Consider the following 18,440-nt stretch of genomic DNA (forward strand, 5'->3'; position numbering starts at 1 on the left):
GCAGGGGTAAATGGAAGCTTTGGGATGGACTGAAGAGTCCCTCCAGAAGGGGCCTCACAGATAGGTGGGAGAAACCCAGCGCTCCTTGGAGTCCTTCTAAAAGCTGAAGCCCCCCAAAGGCAACAGACTTGAGAATCATAATAACACCCTGTTATGTAACCCTATCTTAGCACCAGCACTGGAAAAAATGAGGCTGTGGTTCTCAAGTCCACTTACCTGGTCCTGGCACAAAAGTTCGATTTTCTCCTCTGCCAAAACAGCAATATCCTCTTCTTTTTCCTGTTCTCCTGGTTTTTCATTATTAGAAGAGCTAGTGGTTTGAGACTCATTATCCAAGTTGATGATTTTCTCATAAACATGTTCCATTACTTTCCGGACTTGGAGCATGTCACTAGCAGAGAGTCTATCTCTATAAAAAGCAAGGGCAGATTGTGACATCAGGAATCACTGGATATTATCTGTTCCAAATTCTTTGGTGTTTACATTTGATAAAGATAAAACATACCACAGAAACATAAACCAATAAATGCTTTTAGTCATTGCCTTAATCCATTTTTAGAACTGCCAACAGATTTTCTCTAGTGTCCTCCTAAGACCCAGATTATGTGCAGCTAAGTGAGATTAAATACATGTTCTTAAAACTTACATATACATAAAGAATAGCCTTCTGGGTTTTATTCCCTTAAAGACTTTCCCAGAGCATGGGCTCCTGGAAGGGAAGGCAGCCCCAGTACTTACCAGGCTCCGATGATCTTGGTGCTCATCTGTCGCAGGGCTTTCCTGCCTGCAGCCAAGACCTCAAGTCTCAACCTCCTGCCTGAACTCCAGGCCCACAAACCTGACAGCCAGCTGGGTATCTGCAGCAGAATATCCCACAGGCCCCTCAAACTCTACATGTCCAGAACTAGATTCATCACCTTCCTCACCCCTAAACCTACTTCTCCTGCATCTCTGACATCAGTTAATAATGGTCAAACCAAGGAGCCCAGGTTCAAACTCTGAAAGCCATCTTGAACTTCAGCCATTAAATCTAGTTGAAGTGATATAGGACTTTCTTTAAAATAATCTTGTGTGTGTGTGTGTAGGTAGGTGGGTGGGAGGGCAGGTAGAAGTTTAGATGAAACAGAATCTTTAGCCACGTGTTGATAATTACTGAAGCTGTTTGTTAAGACAATGGGAGTTCATTCTCCTCTTCTCTTTTTTGTATATGTTTAGAAATTTCCCTAACAAAATGTTTTAAAGTGTTGATTTTACATGGTAGGATATACATCAATGAAACTTCAAATTTCCTTTCTGACTTCCCTCCTAGTATCTTCCCGCCACCCCTCCATCCTATGCTGCAGCTACATTGGTCCTCGCTAATTTTCAGTATCTTGTGCACGCTCCCACTTCTAAATCCCTGATGATTTCCTGGACCTGGAATATCTCTCTTTTGAAGTTCTATCCATCCTTACATGCCCACCTGAAATTTCATGTCCTTCAAGAAGCCTTTCTGGAAAGCTCCAGCCACAAATTCTTTTCTTTCCCCTACTCTTGTTCCCTAAGTATCCATAAAAGCAGTTATTATACACAGATTGTGTCCTAAACTATGAATTATGGCAAGAGACAAAATCTATTATTTTTAGATTATTTATGAACATCACTTATTTTTTTAACATCTGCAGACTACCACAGTAGGTACTTGGAAAATGGTTACATTGTATAAACTTTCAATATTATAAAACTAGCTTAGATCTAGTACTAGCTTTCTTTACTATAAAAGCAATCATAAGGAATAAAAATATCTCTGGTAATTAATTAGATCAAGTCATCACATGACAATACATTTACTTACTTTTTTAAGGTTTTTGCTCCTGAAGATGCATGAGGTTGGAGGTAGAAAGGAATTTTGTTGAATTTGGGCATATTTTTCTGAAATAGTAAAAGTAAAAAAAAGATATAATAGTTTCTGTTAGCTGACAGGCTAAAGTGAAGTCAACAGGAAAACATGATTTACAAGTTAACAGTTATTTTACAATTAAAAGTGACTTTCTATGAAATTTATAGTAAGCCATCAAGTTATCTAAGTCAGCCTTAAGAGAAAATATATCAGAAAGTGTAACATTTTGTTTTATAATAAAGGATACATAAAGACAAATCACACATTATGTCAGTGGCAATATGAAACCACAGCATGGCTCTTCTCAAATACCAATTCAAGGTACTACAGGGAAAGAAACTTTATTTTAATTCTTTAAGCCATACAAACCAAAATCTCAATTCCATGTTAAAGCATTGGGGCTGATATCTAAAGGCCCAAACAAAAAATTTAAGTGTCTTGAGAGAAACCCACAACATTCACGTTTGAGCAAAACTATACACTCTATGCTGTTGAGGCATATCATCAACTGAAGAGGCCAATCAGCTCCTCTCTCTCCCCTTCCCTCTGACATGAGAGTGAGGTCTGAAGTTTTAAGCAAGAGTGGAAATGTCAGCCAAGCACCTACATGTCTACCACGAAGTAAACCACATACTTAGATGAAAGATAAAATTAACTGGTCATCTTTTCTCTAGGTATTAATCCCCACCAAGCCTCCATGTCATATCCTGTCTGGATGTCTCCTCTCAGGAATAAGCCACGGGCCTAAAGTCAGCAATGCCTCCCAGGTGAATTTCACACTCAAAGGAAGTAGTGGTTTATGGGGAGCTTGCACTTAGAGAAGACCATAGAATATCCATCAGGTGTCACACTGGCTTTAAGTTCTTGGAGGTCTATCTGGGACAGAAAACAAATTTTCTGAAGGTTTAGAGATTAAATCTCTTTTCATATAGTTTAGGAATATACAAAATAGGTCAACAGCACATAAGAGTCTAGAAACCGACCCATGTGTACATAGAAATTTAGTATATGGTAAAGATAGCACTTCAAATTAGTAGGAAAAGGGGAGATTATTCAATAAATTGTGTTGGCACACTGGCTATCCATTTGGAGAAAGTTAGCATCCTACTTCACACAAAACAGAATAAATTCTAATAGATTAAAGATCCAGACATAGATAATTACCATAAACGTACTGGAGGAGAACACGGCAAAACATTTTTGCTACTTTGGAGTAGGAAACACCTAAGCAAGCTATGAAACTCAGAGCCATAAAGGATCAATCTGATTATACAAAAATTAAAACCTTTTGCCTGGCAAAAGACACCATAAACAAAGTAAAAATTCAATTGAGAGGCACAGATAATAGTCAAAAGGTTAATATTCAGTATGAAGAACTCCTACAAATCAATAAGACAAATAGCCCAATAGTAAAATCAATAAAGAATACAGACAGACAATTCACAGAAGAAATACAAACGGCCAATATGAAAAGATGCTTAACCTTACAAATTAAAAAAAGAAAACACACATTAAAACAGTGAGATAATATCTGCCTATCTTGCAGCAAAGATTTAAAGTATCCAGCGTTGGTGAGGGTGTGGGGAAATGGGCACTGATCCACTGTTGGTGAGAGTGTCAAGTGGGACGGCCTTTGTGGAAGGCAATTTGGCACTATCTATCAAAATTTAAAATGTGCATACCCTTTGATCCAGCAATTCTACTTCTAGGAATTTATCCTAAAAAGTACACAAACATATGTAAAAGGATGTTCACTGCAGCATTGTTTGTAATAGAAAACATTGGAAATAACCTGAATGTCCATTAATAGGGGACTGGTTAAATAAATTATGGTATACTTATACAATGGAATGTTATGCAGTCATTAAAAAGGAATAATCCATATGTACAGACATGAAAAGATGTCCAAAATATATTTTTAAGTGAAAAAAAAGAGTTGCAGAACAGTATGTATAATAGGAGATTTTGTGCAAAATAAAATGAAGTATATATGCACATATATATATGCAAATAATATATGATGTGTATGCACAGAAAAAAGTACTGAAGGCTATGCACTAAACTATTAGTAGTTGTTACCTCTGGGGAGAAGGACGGGGTGAATGGAAGAGGAGGAGTGACTGGGAAAGGGATGTGAGTTTCACTTTATTCATTATTTTCTTCAATAAGCATCTATTATTTTCATAATTAAAACCCAACAAAGATATAAACAGATGTATAAATTATCAATATTTCTGCAACTTTGGAACTGCAGGGAGCAGAAAAGGGTTCCACTTGGCAGCCTAGTTTTTATGAAAGTTTAAGATTATACAGTCTAAAGCAGTTCTTAACTTCATGATTTGGGAAAAGTAAAAGGGCAAAGTGGTAGTGGAAGACACTTACGTCCACAGTGATGTCAATTACCCATTGTGGCACCGTCTCATTAAGAAGCATCGACTCAGTCTCACCCCCTGAATCTCGGCAGAGCAGCCTAAACACAATCCATCAGGTAGTAAGCAACACAACAAGCACAGATGACAAAATCACTGTCAACAAACATTAGAGGGAGGGACCCTTACAGAGGTCGTTTAGGAAAACCCCCAACTGACAGCTGAAGGAAAAAAGTGCAGCCAGGCAGAATGACTAACTCGGCTAGGAGGGAGAGCAGGCCCTAGAACTCAGGCCCCAGAACTGAGGCCAGGCATACACTACAGCTGCCTCTGAGTCCTTGGGTGATGTAGGCAAAGCCCTCAAGAAAGGTCCCCTGCCAGTGCCACAGTGCATAGCACAAGCCTCCACACATAATGGGGGTCAGGATATTTTTGGTAACCACACTCTCAGGAAACCACCATAAAGGAAGAGAAGGGAAAGGGCAAGACAAGCGCTCAAGGGCAAGACAAACATTTTCTTACTTTTGGTCCTTACTTTTGGGAGACTCTAGTGAGCTCCCCCCGTGACTCCACCAGGGCCTTACTGGCAATTTGGAGGTGAAGCCAGTCCAGCTCTTCCCTGCGGCGCCTCACGAAGGACTGCCTCGAACCTCACGTCAGGCCATTGTTGCGCATAGCAGTTCCCGGGAGCAGCCCAGTCCGTCTTGCCTGGCCTAGCCTGAGGGAAGTTACCTACTCTGATGCTGTTCTGTGGGCAGGGACTTCTGGAAATGCCATCTGTTCCCTGACCCTGGCAGTCACGCTGGCTAAGTGAGACAAAGTGAGAGTTTCCTGCAGAAACCACTAGAGAAGCTGCCTCGAGGCAAGGTATTGAACTCATTTTAACACCAGGGGCTCAGCTCTCAATCAGAATGTGGTCTACTAGCATGAAACACTTAACTGTCTCATGGAGATGGAAGTTTCCAAATCCATGACACCCCTAGAAGTTAATAATAAACCCTCTATAATATCTGTTTGAATCAATACTTCTTAGCAAATGGGGTGCTTTCTTAGGCAGGGCCTCCAGTCCTTACTCATACCTGAACAGTGTGCGACCTCCAGCTTCACCAAAGATCACAGGGGTGTGTGGGGGCACCTGAAAATATCCATTTCCCTTCTGTACTCGGTTCTCCTGCTCCCCATTTACTAGGAAAAGATGCAGATGGTGTCAGTATTCAGTTAGTGCTAAAAACACAGATCCTAAATATTTTGTTTCCATAAGCTTCAAACATCATAAGATTGTTAAAGTCAAAAGTTTTCACAACTAGAAGGACCCACAACGAAGACTATACAACTATGTACCAGGAGGCTTTGGGGAGAAAAAAGGAAAAAAATAAAATCTTTAAAAAAAAAAAAAGTTCTATCAGTCAGCCATTCAGAAATAAAAGTAAAAAACAAACCACAGTTATATTCCTGAAAATATGAAATATGGCAACTTGCGATGTAGCTCATGAGAAATGACTGCATTTTAGAGGATTTTAATAGAAGAGATTCATGTTTGAGATTTGAAAGGAAACCTAACCATCTACTTCAGCCACAGGGAGGTCTAGCACAGCCTGTTTACAGACGGCAGTGTGCCTTTTTTTTCTTTCGTAGAACACCAAGCTCAGAAAATTTCTGGGTCCAGGAAAAAAAATTATGGTTAATGGCAGCTGTAACTAATGGCTAAGGTATTAGCAAACAATAAAATCCTCAGAGGCCATAATCTCATTTTTATTGCTCTCCGCGGATTTCACTTCACTCTGCTTTCTTTGTAATGTTTTGATCCAAGTGCAACAGACCCTCACTCAAGTGCCACCTTGTTCATAAACACTTCCCTAATAGATCTGGAAGCAAGCTCACCCTCTGAAATCCTTAGCACTTGCAGAACCTCTCTCATAGCATCCACCACTTCTCTCCGATCTCATAATGCTTTATGTGGGTAGCTCTCTGCCCCACAAGAATGTCAGTCCCTGAAGGACAGGGTATCTATGACCATTTATCTTTATTACCCCCACCTGCAACTCACTATAGGCCTCTGAATACTTGAGCTGCTCACCAAGTATAATCTAGGCAACTCTTGAGTATCCACTGAGCACTGTGCAGGTGCAGCAGATTACCAGACAGGTGGAGTGTGCAGTGTCCTGAGCTCTAGCTGGGGAGGTGGGCGGGCCCTAGCTGCATTTACTGTGGCAGTTTGATTTTAGAGATGATGTGGGGTTTCCTCTGACTTCCTCCTTACTCCCCTAACCAAAGCTTGGATTCAAGGGGTGCTGACCGTACCACTGTTTTTTGATTACTTAATCTTTATCATCTACTTGGGCCTCTGAGGGCATTCTGTCTAACTGCCATGCTATAGATGGAGGACAAGCCAAGAACAGGAAATGACATGCCCATAGTTACATAGCTGATAAACGGCAGAGCCCAGACCACAAATTGGCTTTTTCAACCCTCTGTGGAGAGATCTTTCCATTGAGTTTCTCTGCTTCATGGTCCACTGTACAATTCTGACAGGAAGCAAACTGGGCCAGGTGACATAAAAGAAAAGCCCTCATGGTTGGGGTCAGTGCCCTCTCCCTAATGGGAACGTCAGAAGACTGGCTTTCAGAGAAGCATGTCATCCTTGCAAAAGAAATTTAAACTCCAAAAATCATTATGGATGAATCAGTCAGCCAGAACAAATCTCTGGCAGGAGGTCCTCGTCACTGCGGACCACCGGAAGTGGGCAATCTTCAGCAGAATCCTCAGAGAATTCGAAGAATCCTCAGGTGAGTAAGCCCTCAGTGGGTGGGACTCAAGTACTCTTCAACCAGCTGGAGGTAACATATAAGCTGTGAAATTTTAAGTTCCTTTTTCCCCCTTCCTTTAATCAAGCTGATCCAAATTCATACATTCAAAACATGTTCTCCTTTGCTGCCCAGAGAAAGTTACTGCATGGCACATATAGCTTTTGAGTGTCCTCAATGACACTAATGCTTCACACATACTTGTTGACTTACCCTGATACTTCTGAGTTGGAATTTGATTTTTTGAAACATTCAGAGCCAAGATCAGGTAGATTATCAAACTAGGTAGTATCTACATTTCAGGCCAACATAAAGTACGACTCTACAAGGACAAACCTGGCTTTCTGATGCAGCTAATTAGCTAGCTTTAGAGGGAAATTCAGCAGGTTCACAAATACTCTGAGAAATATCTTTGAAGTAAGGCTGTTAAACGGCCTACTTTCAAGGATGAAGGTATATAGAGTTTATCCCACCCAGCTTGAGCAGTCTCACTGACTGAAAGCTCTCTTGGAATCTCAGTTAAGACTGAATGCACATTCTCACTTCGGGATGTGGAAAGGAGGGGAATAAACTGGGCATATCACAAATATTTATTATGTCACAATTTAGCAAATGCTTAAAATGTTTCTTAAAAATTTTTAGCATAACAAACAGTCTAAGTATTTTTAACTTCTGAGTAATTTTTAATCAATTATCCCGATATAACAACACGAACCATGGTTTACTTCATTTTCTTCTTCATCCATTGGATTCACATGTGTTCTGGGCCAATACTCTAGGAGTGCCTGGAGCAAAAGTCCCCCCAAGTTCACTGCAAAAGAGTTAATTAAAAGAAATGGAAGAGAGAGTTACTAGTTTTAACCTAAAAATAGAGGGAAAGAAAGAAAAGTTATGTTTCCACATATTCTAATGCTAAATTCTTAACCCAATGCCAATGATGTCTAAAAAAAAGACTTTGGAGATTTTGCCAACTCTATTAAAACTTTATCTTAGAATGCTTAAAGCAGTGATAATATAGAGCAAACAGATATTCTATTTGGTTGTTCAGATGTAACCATTTAAAAACAAACAAAAACATGAATTGCATTCTTTAAAGGGCTATTTCCACATAAATCCACTAAAACTATACTTGTATATATCAGGTATTTCTACATGCTACATTCTTAAGAGAATACTGACCAATGATATAATCAGCAAAATATAATAGACTCTTAAAAGATGAGTCTCTTCTCAATACACACAAAAAATAACTCAAAATGGATTAAAGACTTGAATTTAAGACCTGAAAACCATAAAACTCCTAGAAGGAAACACAGGCAGTAAGCTCTCTAACATTAGTCTTGGCAATGATTTTTTGGATCTGAAACCAAAAGCAAAAATAAACAAGCAAGACTACATCAAACTAATAAGCTTCTGAACAGCAAAGGAAACCATCAACAAAATGAAAAGGCAATCTACTGAATGGGGAAAAATATTTTCAAATCATTTATCTGAAAAGGGGTTAATGTTCAAAATATATAAAGAATTCATACAACTCAACAGCAAAAAAAAAATCTGATTAAAAAATGGGAAGAAGATCTGAATAGACATTTTTCCAAAGAAGACATACAGATGGCCAATAAGTACATGAAAAGATGCTCAACATCACTAATCATCAGGGAAATGCAAATCAAAACCACAATGAGATATCACCTCACATCTCTTAGAATGGCTATTATCAAAAAGATAAGAAATAACAAGTGTTGGTGAGGATGTGGAGAAAATAAAACAGGTGTGCACTGTTGGTGGGAATGTAAATTGGTGCAGCCACTATGGTAAACAGTACGGAGGTTCCTCAAAAACTTAAAAACAGAGCTACCATAGGATCTAGCAATTCCACTTCTTGGTATTTATCTGAAGAAAACAAAAACACTAACTTGAAAAGATATACACACCCCATGTTCACCCCAGCATTATTTACAATAGCCAAGATATGGAAACAACCTAAGTGTCCACTGATGGATGAATAAAGAAAATGTGGTGAGTATATGTATACACAATGAAGTATTATTCAGACATAAAAAAGAATGAATCCTTGCCATTTGCGACAACATGGATAGACCCTGAAGGCATTATACTAAGTGAAATAAGTCAGACAGAGACAGACAAATACCATATGATCTCACTTATATGTGGCATCTAAAAAAAGTTTTAAAAAAGAACAAACTCATAGATACAGAGAACAGACTGGTGGTTGCCAGAGGTGGGTGAAAAAGGTCAAAAGGTACAAACTTCTGATTATAAAATAAATAAGTCATGGAGATGTAATGCACAGCATGGTGACTATAGTTAATAATACTGTATTGCATATTTCAAATCTTAAAGATATTTGATCTTAAAAATTTTCATCACAAGGAAAAAAATGTGTGTACAGTGATGGATGTTAACTACACTTATTGTGGTGATCATTTTGCAATATATACAAATATTGAGTCACTATTTTGTACATCTGAAACTAATACAATATTACATCAATTATACCTCAATTAAAAAAAAAAAAGGAAAACCAACAACAACAAGAAACCTGTTTCCCAGCTTCACTTTTCCTAACCTAACAGATTTCCAGAATGGTTTAAGGGTAGACAGTGTGTTGCGTATTTAATTGTTAAAGCTAAACCGCAGACTGTAAGAAAAATCAAGTCCTCTCAAGCACTTAAAATAGAATAGTATTTTCCATTTCCATATGAGAGGATAAACGGATTTCAGGAAAAATGATTTTAAAAACCAAAATATTAAAAAAAAGATGAGCATGTAGCAAAAAACAGCACAGATCCCCCTTCTCTTTTGGAAGGAGGGAAAGAAGGATACCTAAACTCACGTTTTGGATCTGACCCGTCAGGGCTGCTGAAGCCAGCATCTTTCGCAGAAACCCAAGCAGCAAAACAGTCACTCTCATCCAAAGTAATAGTCAACATCTGTCACAAGGAAAAAATGCTTAGTGGCATTCTATTTGATACATCCTCCCAATAAGTCTCTAAATCCTTATTTATTTGCTCGATTTGACTAAAGTGCTAAGCCACAGATTCAAAACCAAAATGGGTTTCATGTGACTGAATGTAATCACAATTTAATTTACTGGGATAGCAAAAGGCATTTAAACTGTATTTTGCAAGTGTTAAAATTAAAATTTTTTTCCTTTCACACTTAAAAACATAGGACTCTGTAAGTAACACTGCTTAATTTTCAGCTGTATTAGAAATTTTCTACTATCCCAAAGTACACAAATATCAGTTTGTTAACTTACCCCTGTTTTTAAGTCTACTGAGAACCAATTGGGCACATATACCATCTTAAATCTTTTCTTAATTTCCTCTTCAAAATCCACTTTGCCCAGATCTTCAACTTTACATGCCTATACACCAAAAAGAACGTACAATAATTACTAATATTAAGTGGTAAATTGATTTGATTCTGACTTAGCTATTTAAAATTTTATACACTTTCACATTTGTCTAAATAAAATGGAGCCTAAAAAACATTTCAAAAAGATGTGGTCACATAGTTTTATCTTAAAGCATTTATCTTTAAATAACTATCTGCTATTAAAATTTTAAATTAAAAAACCACAGTATATTCTTTTTTGGAAACTATAATTTGATTTTGCTTATATTGATATAACATACCACCACGTTTATCTGGAAGCAAAGTCAAATGAAGCAAAAAAATCTTCAAGGAACAAATAACAGTTACTAAGCACTTTAAGAGAACTGTGAAACTACCTTCAGACAACAGCTATAACATAGGCAGCAGTTTTGAGTTTCTCTTTCTTGACCATTATAATCCTTCCTTATTTTCATTCTCTAAATATGTGTGCTCCCCAAAAGTATGTCCTCAACTTCCTCTGGTGCCATGGAGCATTTCCAATTACAGCTCATTTCAATCCTGAAGCACATCACAGCATGTTTCATCCACCTCCTTGTCCTAACAGCAACCTGGCTCTTTCCTGAGGGTCCCACTTCATAACCGTCTTCTCAACTCATAACTCTGCTTCTTCTCCCACACCGATAGCTCCCTAAAGGCATATACAGACCTTTATTCCATCATCTCCACGTAAAAACTCCTGTTTCTTTGCGGCCACGTCATTTAGCTGCAGTAAGCTGTACCCTTTTCCTTAACGCCATCTAGCAATCTCTGTGGTCACTCTCTCCCTCATTCAGCGGAGACTGCAGCCCTGGCTCAGTGTCGTGCAGTTTATCTTGAGTTCTTTCTTTCATCACGGACAACATCAACATCCACATGGACAACACATAGGACATGCTGGCCTCTCAAATCCTTGACAATATTCCTAGTATAAATATACAGTCTCCAACTTCAACTGGATCATTAACGCTGAGACGTCTTGTTTCCAAAGTCCATTCTTCACAGCTTCTCTGCTAAATCTTTACTCTCCTCCTATCTTTGACCTTGACACCTCCCTCACTACCCTCAGAACATGAGCCTGACCTCTTCTCCTCAAAAAAAGGGAAGCCTTGACAGAATCCTCTTAACTTTCTGCTACCATTCTTCTTGGTACAAGGAAAAAGGTGTCCCTTCTTGCTAAGCTCTAGATCCCCTCACCTCTCACTTCTTGGGGACCCTGTACCATCATCTACCCTCTGATGTCTCTACTGGCTTCTCCCCATGAGCAGTGAACCATGCTCATTTCTCCCATCTCAAAACATACAAACACTGAGACAAAACCTTCCCTTAACCCTTTGATCCCTAACTCCTCTCCAGCAACTGCCTCTTGCTGCCCACCTCACCAAAGCCAAATTTCATGAAAGATGGGCTCCACTCAAATTCTGTCTCTTCACCTCCCAATCACTACTCAACTCATTCTATCTGGCTTTTGCCCTTAGAACTCCCTAGAAACTGTTCTCCCCAGACACCATCCTCTTCAGTGGTTAAATCCATGAGCATACTATATCCCACATCTTATATGAACTCTCAGCAGGCCAATGCTGCTAACCACAAGCTCCTTTCTGGAAGGCTTAAATTAGTGCTTGAGCTGCCATCAGCTCTTGGTTTTCTTATCCTTTTTTACTATACACCTTTGTGGCTTCCTCTTTTTCTAACAATTCCTGAAAGAGCGATGACTTGGTTTCGTTTCTGTTCAGTATAGATGTATCCTTTGGAAACTTTGATACTTCCTATGACTTCAATTGTAATCCATGAGCTGATGACTGCAGAACCTATTTCTCCAGCCCAGTTCTTCCATCTGTGCAATGGGTGGTATAGCTGTCTGCCCAGCAGACACCTCCACCCAGATATCCCACATAAACTCAAATTCATTGTCTTTCTCAGCATGTCCCTTTTCCCCAACAAATCATTTTTCCTTACATCCCATGTATCACTTACACTCACCAAACTATCTAATCTACAAATCTGAGACTCCTCTCTGCTCTTTCCTTTCCTTCATACTCCCTTTCACTCAAGCATCACTCTTATCCACAGGCCTAAATATCTAACCGTTCTATTTGTTGCCATTCCATTTGTTCCCACCCTAGTCCAGATAAACATCTGATGATGCTGTTTCACCGGTATTAGTACAACAGCCTCCTATTATCTGCCAGCCACTACGCTATATATTTCTTGAACATCTCCTTAACATCACCAAGAAATAGGTACCACCCACATTTCAGGAATGAAGACGGAGGTTTAGAGAGGTTCAGCATATTCTGGGACATCACTTAGCTAATAGCTGGCAGAGTCAAGATTAGAATGTAGCTCTATCCAACTCTGAGCCTATGTTCTTAAATGCTCCTGACTTCCCTACTTCCGTTTAATGTCATGTCCATTTTATCCGATCACTTGATCTTGAAACTTCAAGATCTGGTGTCTGGATATGGGAAGCTGCTAGGGACACAAAAATGCCAATTATTGTGCATGCCAGCTCAGTGTCCCATCGATGCAGAACTACCTCCCATTCAGACAGCATGACTCTACTAATGCTTCAGCTAATTAGACCAAGAATGGACATCAGACCCATAGTCAGGAAATCAGTAAGTCAACCCTCAAAGAGTAGCTGGCCTGATTAGATTTTATTAGCTATTCTGGAGAGCATCAATGCTGGGAAGTATGAGGTGAAGCCCAGCCACAGAGCAGCGCTAGGGCCACAGTAGTAGTGGAGTATCAAAGTTCCTGCTGATGAGGTCCTTAGGGCTGTTCTGGAGCCTCCCCATCTCCACAACACCCCATTCTGACACAAATGCTGAGTTTCTAGTCCCCTGATAAGCATATTTCTACTGTAAGGAAAACCAATCAGACTTTTGCAGCCCGCTGCAATTAAATTTTCCACTCAACTAAGGCCTCTTGTTCTGAAGTGATGCTCAGCAAACAACTGTTTTGCAATGTGACTTCCCACACAGCTGCCCCACAGGGAAGGAAAGTGTTAGTCAGGCCAAGGTTTCTATTCAGAGATGGTCTCTTTTCCCAGAAAGAAACTTGTTTATCTTATTCTTTAGATCCAGAGTTAATTTAAATGAATCTCTGATCCTTATAACCAGGAGCCTAACCAAAACACCAGATCTTTTCCATTCTCCCTTTATAATACACCCAACATCTACCTCTGCTGTTAGATCCCCGAACCAGTAAGCGTAAGACAACTGTCATCCAGCTTCTTTCTCATTACCCATACTACTACTGCTCTGAACGTGGGATTTTCCTGCTCTAAAACCATCTCAGATCGAGATTCTTTAGGAAGTACCAAAGAAAGGCCAACTCTGGGGCCTGCAATTCAAGGCTCTTTGGGAAATGACTGAACTCTTATCTTTCATTCTTAAACCACTACTCCTCCCTCATACTCACTCTAGTCTCCAATTACACAAAACTGCTCACCTTGCCCTGAATATGTACCTTCCTTCTTCCGTGCCTATGTCATTCACTCCCTCTTCCTAAAATGCCTTCCCATTGTTCGTCTGCTGGAATCCTTTAAGACCCTGTTCAAATGAATTCTCTACCATGAAGCTCTCCTGATTTCTCCAGTTGTAAGTAATTGCCCTTGTCCATAAGCTTTCCTGTGATTTGATGATTCTTTACCTAAAAGGCTTTCACATTCCCCCACTCTTGTCCCTCCTACAAGAAGGGATCATGGTACAGACTCTTCCATCACTATGACTCTCAATACAATTCTCTGTACGTAATACTCATTCAAATATACTAACAACACTAAGAAGGAACATTTATCAGAACTCTAAAAGCAAACTTCTCAATCTGCCCATAAATTGTTTAGTGCTATTTAGAATGTGGTTGAACAACTTAATATATCTCAACTATCCCAGAGGGAGCCATTGTAACATGACCCAGAGTTATAACATGCTCACAGTGATGGCTGTAAATCCTAAGAAAAGGCCAAACTTATTTCATATACTCCAGTGGTTCTCAACCTAGAGTGATTTTGCATCCTTCTTCCTCCCCATAAACACATGGCAATGTCTGGAGACATTTTTGGCTGTCCAAACTGAAGTGGGGAGGGGATGGGAGGAGAAAGTGGTAACTGGCATCTAGTGGGTAGCAGGTGAAGATGCTGCTAAACATCCTATAATGTACAGGACAGATCCCTCTCTCCACCTCCCCAACAAAAACTTATCTGGCCCAAAATGTTAGTAAGGTCAAGGATGAGGAACTCTAATGTATTCATTTTAAGGTATGGCAGCAAATAACACAGTTCGTAACATACTCAACAGAGAAAATGGTTCCATTCAAATTTTAGGTGTTTAAAAAGCCTTATCTAATATTCATATAAGAAAGTATCCACACACAACATAAGGTATTATTGCAATTAAAGCTTAATTTATACATTATGTTATCTTATTTTATATATATTTTACAACAAAAAATAAAAGGGATACATGATCCAATAACTTATATTTAACACAAAAAGATACTCACCTTCAATACATCCCAATATGCCACGTTATTATTGGTATCTTTGGTTAATATATGTCTCTTATCATTAAGAATGTGGCACTGAATAATACTAGCACCCCCTAAAAGAAAAAAAACCCCACACAATTAGCAAAACAACCCTTCTACATTTAAATTCACAGAATGGCAACAACTGTTAACTGTCCTGTAACAGAACATAAGTCATACTAGCCACCAGAAATGAGAAGGCAAATGAGAAGACTATATAATTATATCTAAGGCAATTTAAGGCCAATTAAAGAAGAACTATCTGATTTTAATGATAGATTATGAGTTAAAGGACTCCTCATTTCAAGAGGCTACTAGTGGAAAATTGTGAAGGGCAACCAGTTTTACCCACTGGAAAATCTGGCAAATTTCAAATGAGGGCAGGAAATCTCTGAATTAGTCCCATCTCTCATTAACTTTTGCTTCCTATATTCCCTCTCTTTTATGCCTCCTGAATGGACACTGTAATCTAAAGGCAATAGCACGGACATCTAACTACAGATGAATGCACCATTCAATATTCTAATCTCAAACTCTACGTTAGAGTTGCCACTCTCAGCTGTAGCATGTACAATTTGAGGACCAGATATGACCTTTCTCATTTGTGCCAAAAGGCAACATTAAACTTTATATATTTTACAAAATGGCTATTGGCTTTACCAAGACCATGACTATTTTGATGCTAAGCAAAAAGATTAACTCAAGAAAGCCCACGTTAGCATTTTTAAATGTTTTTCTTTTATTAAAAATAAACCAATAGACTATTAGTCTTTTGTTGACATAAGAATTACATTTAAAGAAAGGTCATCTCCTTTATTTTTGTCAATCTCTTAGTAACAACAATTAACCTCAATAAAAGGTACATTACCTCCCAATTTCCTTACTCACCTTTAATAACCTGGTCAGGCTGCGTACAAAGGGGTGTTATGGGATTTGTACAGTCGTTGTCATAATCTCCAGAGGCTCTAAAATTATGAATTCCCTTCAATGTCTAAAGGAACAAAATTTATTATTTAATCATTTTATGCTCTGTAAGCTTTGCCAATCTGTTTAAAGTGGCAAGAAAAACAAAGAACAAATGAGAAAAACTCAACAATAACATCAACTAAAAAATACTTAGTCACGAAGTACAATTATCTACCATGATTAAAAACAAACAAACAAACAAATATGAAGAAGGGAATGTTGTTTTTTTGGAGAGAACACTAGGTACTCTTGCAGGTAAAGCTTTGTTGATCTCAAATTAGAACAATAAAATTTAGATAAGATATACAGTATTTTTTACAAGTACAGAGAAAGACCACTGGACCTGCAAATAAACAGGAATACATGTAATCACTTTCTCTTTTATTATCCACAAATAGTCTGGTAAGTAAGAAAACTTAAATCTTCTTTAATTAAGATTTAAGAATTAAAAGTATTTTTGATGACTTCTCTCTGCTTATCCTCTATTTCTATCCCTGTTCTCCATGATGTGAAGAAAAGGGAAACGAATTTGAAAGCACAATTTTCTGCTTTCTCTTAGGTTTAGAAAAAAGAGAATCCTAACGAGCTTCCCTGCTGTGCTGGTCCTTGGGCTGCCTATTTTCAAATGCAGCTTCATGAGTTTAGAAGCTGTGCTAATATTTACTGGTTTTATCAGGCAACAGTGCCTGTTCTAAGCACATCAAATGCCTATCTTGGCTCCTGACAAAGAAGTAGAAGACAGAAGTTTCATTTTGACTATTACCTTAATTTTAGTAAAATCCTTAGGATCACACCTGCATCCATAGGGGCTTTCAGATTTTTGCCACTGTCCAAAAGCATGCTGAGAGTCAGGTCATAGTGAGCATTTGCTACTGGTATCTGACAGGTCTCTGATAAGAAACCACACTGTTTATAAACCTTTGCCAGGTCAACAGTGGCTCACTTACCCATTTATTTACTGTAGACTTAGTTGTTGCAACCCAGATTGCAGGAGGGGGATCAGCTGATCTATCAAGCTCCATCTGAAAATAAAGCAAAAAATATTGCTTTATAGAATGCTGACTCTTCTGAACTGCCAGGACTAGCCATACATTACTAAATATCAACTCCTCCATTCAACATTTGTGTGTCGATTGTACCATGGCATGTGTTAAAAGCTAGGGATGCACATAAGAATGAGGCAGTCTCTTTGCTAAAGGAATATACACTCTATAAAAGTGTAACAGGGGTGACTTATCAAAAACAGTGACAAAGTTTTAAGTGTGATTAAGTTAAGGTATCTAAATGAAGACATTCAAAAGGATGACTGACCATAAATATTTTTTTGCTACTCTTTTCTTTTTATGATCTTTCTCAATAACAAGGAAATAACTTTCTTTTTTTTTTGAAAATGTTTGTAGCAAAAAAGCATCCTAACAACACAGCAAAAGTGAAAAGTATCCATTAATTCGCCCCTCCTGCCTAAGGACAGTACATTTGTGAAGTTTACTGTGTGTCCCTCTGTATTTTTAAAATACTATACATAGAAAAAGAGACATAAACCCACGTATATATTATGTGCATGCAATCTTCATTCATCCACTATTCTTCCGGTACCAGGAAATCGCAGGTTTCGAGTCCTGGGGACAGGGCTCGACTAGCAAACACGAATCCTCTTCAGTTCAAAGTGAAGTTCCTTATAACACACGGTTATGTCTGTGCTAAGTTATTTAAAAAAATTTTTTTTATTGTGGTAACGTTGGTTTATAACATTATATAAATTTCAAGTGTACACCATTATATTTCAATTCCTACATAGATTACATCATGTTCACCACCCAAAGACTAAGCACAATCGATCACGCACACAAGTGCCTAATCACCCCTTTCGCCCCCCTCCCTCCCCCTTTCCCCTCTGGTAACCACCAATCTAACCTCTGTTTCTATGAGTTTGTTGTTGTTTTTATCTTCTACATATGTGTGAGATCATATGGTATGTGACTTTCACCCTCTGACTTATTTCGCTTTGTGCTAAGTTCTTTTCATCTTTTTCTCCAGAGCCAAGAGATCCCGGCAGCTGCAGGACTCACAATGCAGAATGTTTCTCCTCTACACTTGTCTTCCCCCATCAGCCTGCTTCCTACACACATGCTGTGTCTGTAGGATTTCAGCCTTAATTCTCTTGCTTCTCTAAAGGATTACTGGTTTTGTCCATTAGGGTGTGCCATATATCTTAAAAAACTGTACTCGGCCAGTTTCATGGGAGCTCTCAGACCATAGGCATCCTCTCAACTATCTCATTGGGCCTCTACTCCCTTTTTCAGCCTTTCCTCCTATCCCATGGTCTGGGGTTCAGATAGCACTTAGTTTTGCAGATGATGAGTATCCGCAATTCTATTTCTTGTTGTCTTTGTTGTTTTCAGATGATTCCTAAGAGGGGGCCGTGCTGTCTTTATGCCCCCATTTTAAATCTGAAAATTTCCTCACTGTTGCTTTAATGTGCAATTCTCT

General features: G+C 38.7%; 1 protein-coding gene across 4 annotated transcripts in view; it reads right to left on the minus strand.

The window, feature by feature from the left end:
* Positions 1-18,440, minus strand: part of WDR48 (WD repeat domain 48) — a 44,679-nt gene that overhangs the window by 2,448 nt on the left and 23,791 nt on the right. For 3 of the 4 annotated variants that reach the window (XM_001498297.6, XM_070238931.1, XM_070238932.1), the window contains exons 9-18: positions 16,898-16,972; positions 15,873-15,975; positions 14,961-15,058; positions 10,336-10,443; positions 9,910-10,006; positions 7,768-7,863; positions 5,328-5,433; positions 4,262-4,349; positions 1,835-1,911; positions 217-409 (exon numbers count right to left, since the gene is read on the minus strand). In XM_001498297.6, coding sequence (XP_001498347.2) covers positions 217-409; positions 1,835-1,911; positions 4,262-4,349; positions 5,328-5,433; positions 7,768-7,863; positions 9,910-10,006; positions 10,336-10,443; positions 14,961-15,058; positions 15,873-15,975; positions 16,898-16,972 — 1,041 coding nt within the window. Of the gene's footprint in view, positions 1-216; positions 410-1,834; positions 1,912-4,261; positions 4,350-4,770; positions 4,967-5,327; positions 5,434-7,767; positions 7,864-9,909; positions 10,007-10,335; positions 10,444-14,960; positions 15,059-15,872; positions 15,976-16,897; positions 16,973-18,440 lie in introns of all 4 variants that reach the window. The other variant, XR_011427317.1, reaches the window with a different exon arrangement.

This window comes from Equus caballus, chromosome 16 (genome assembly GCF_041296265.1).
Source record: "Equus caballus isolate H_3958 breed thoroughbred chromosome 16, TB-T2T, whole genome shotgun sequence".
Classification (NCBI taxonomy): Eukaryota; Metazoa; Chordata; class Mammalia; order Perissodactyla; family Equidae; genus Equus; species Equus caballus.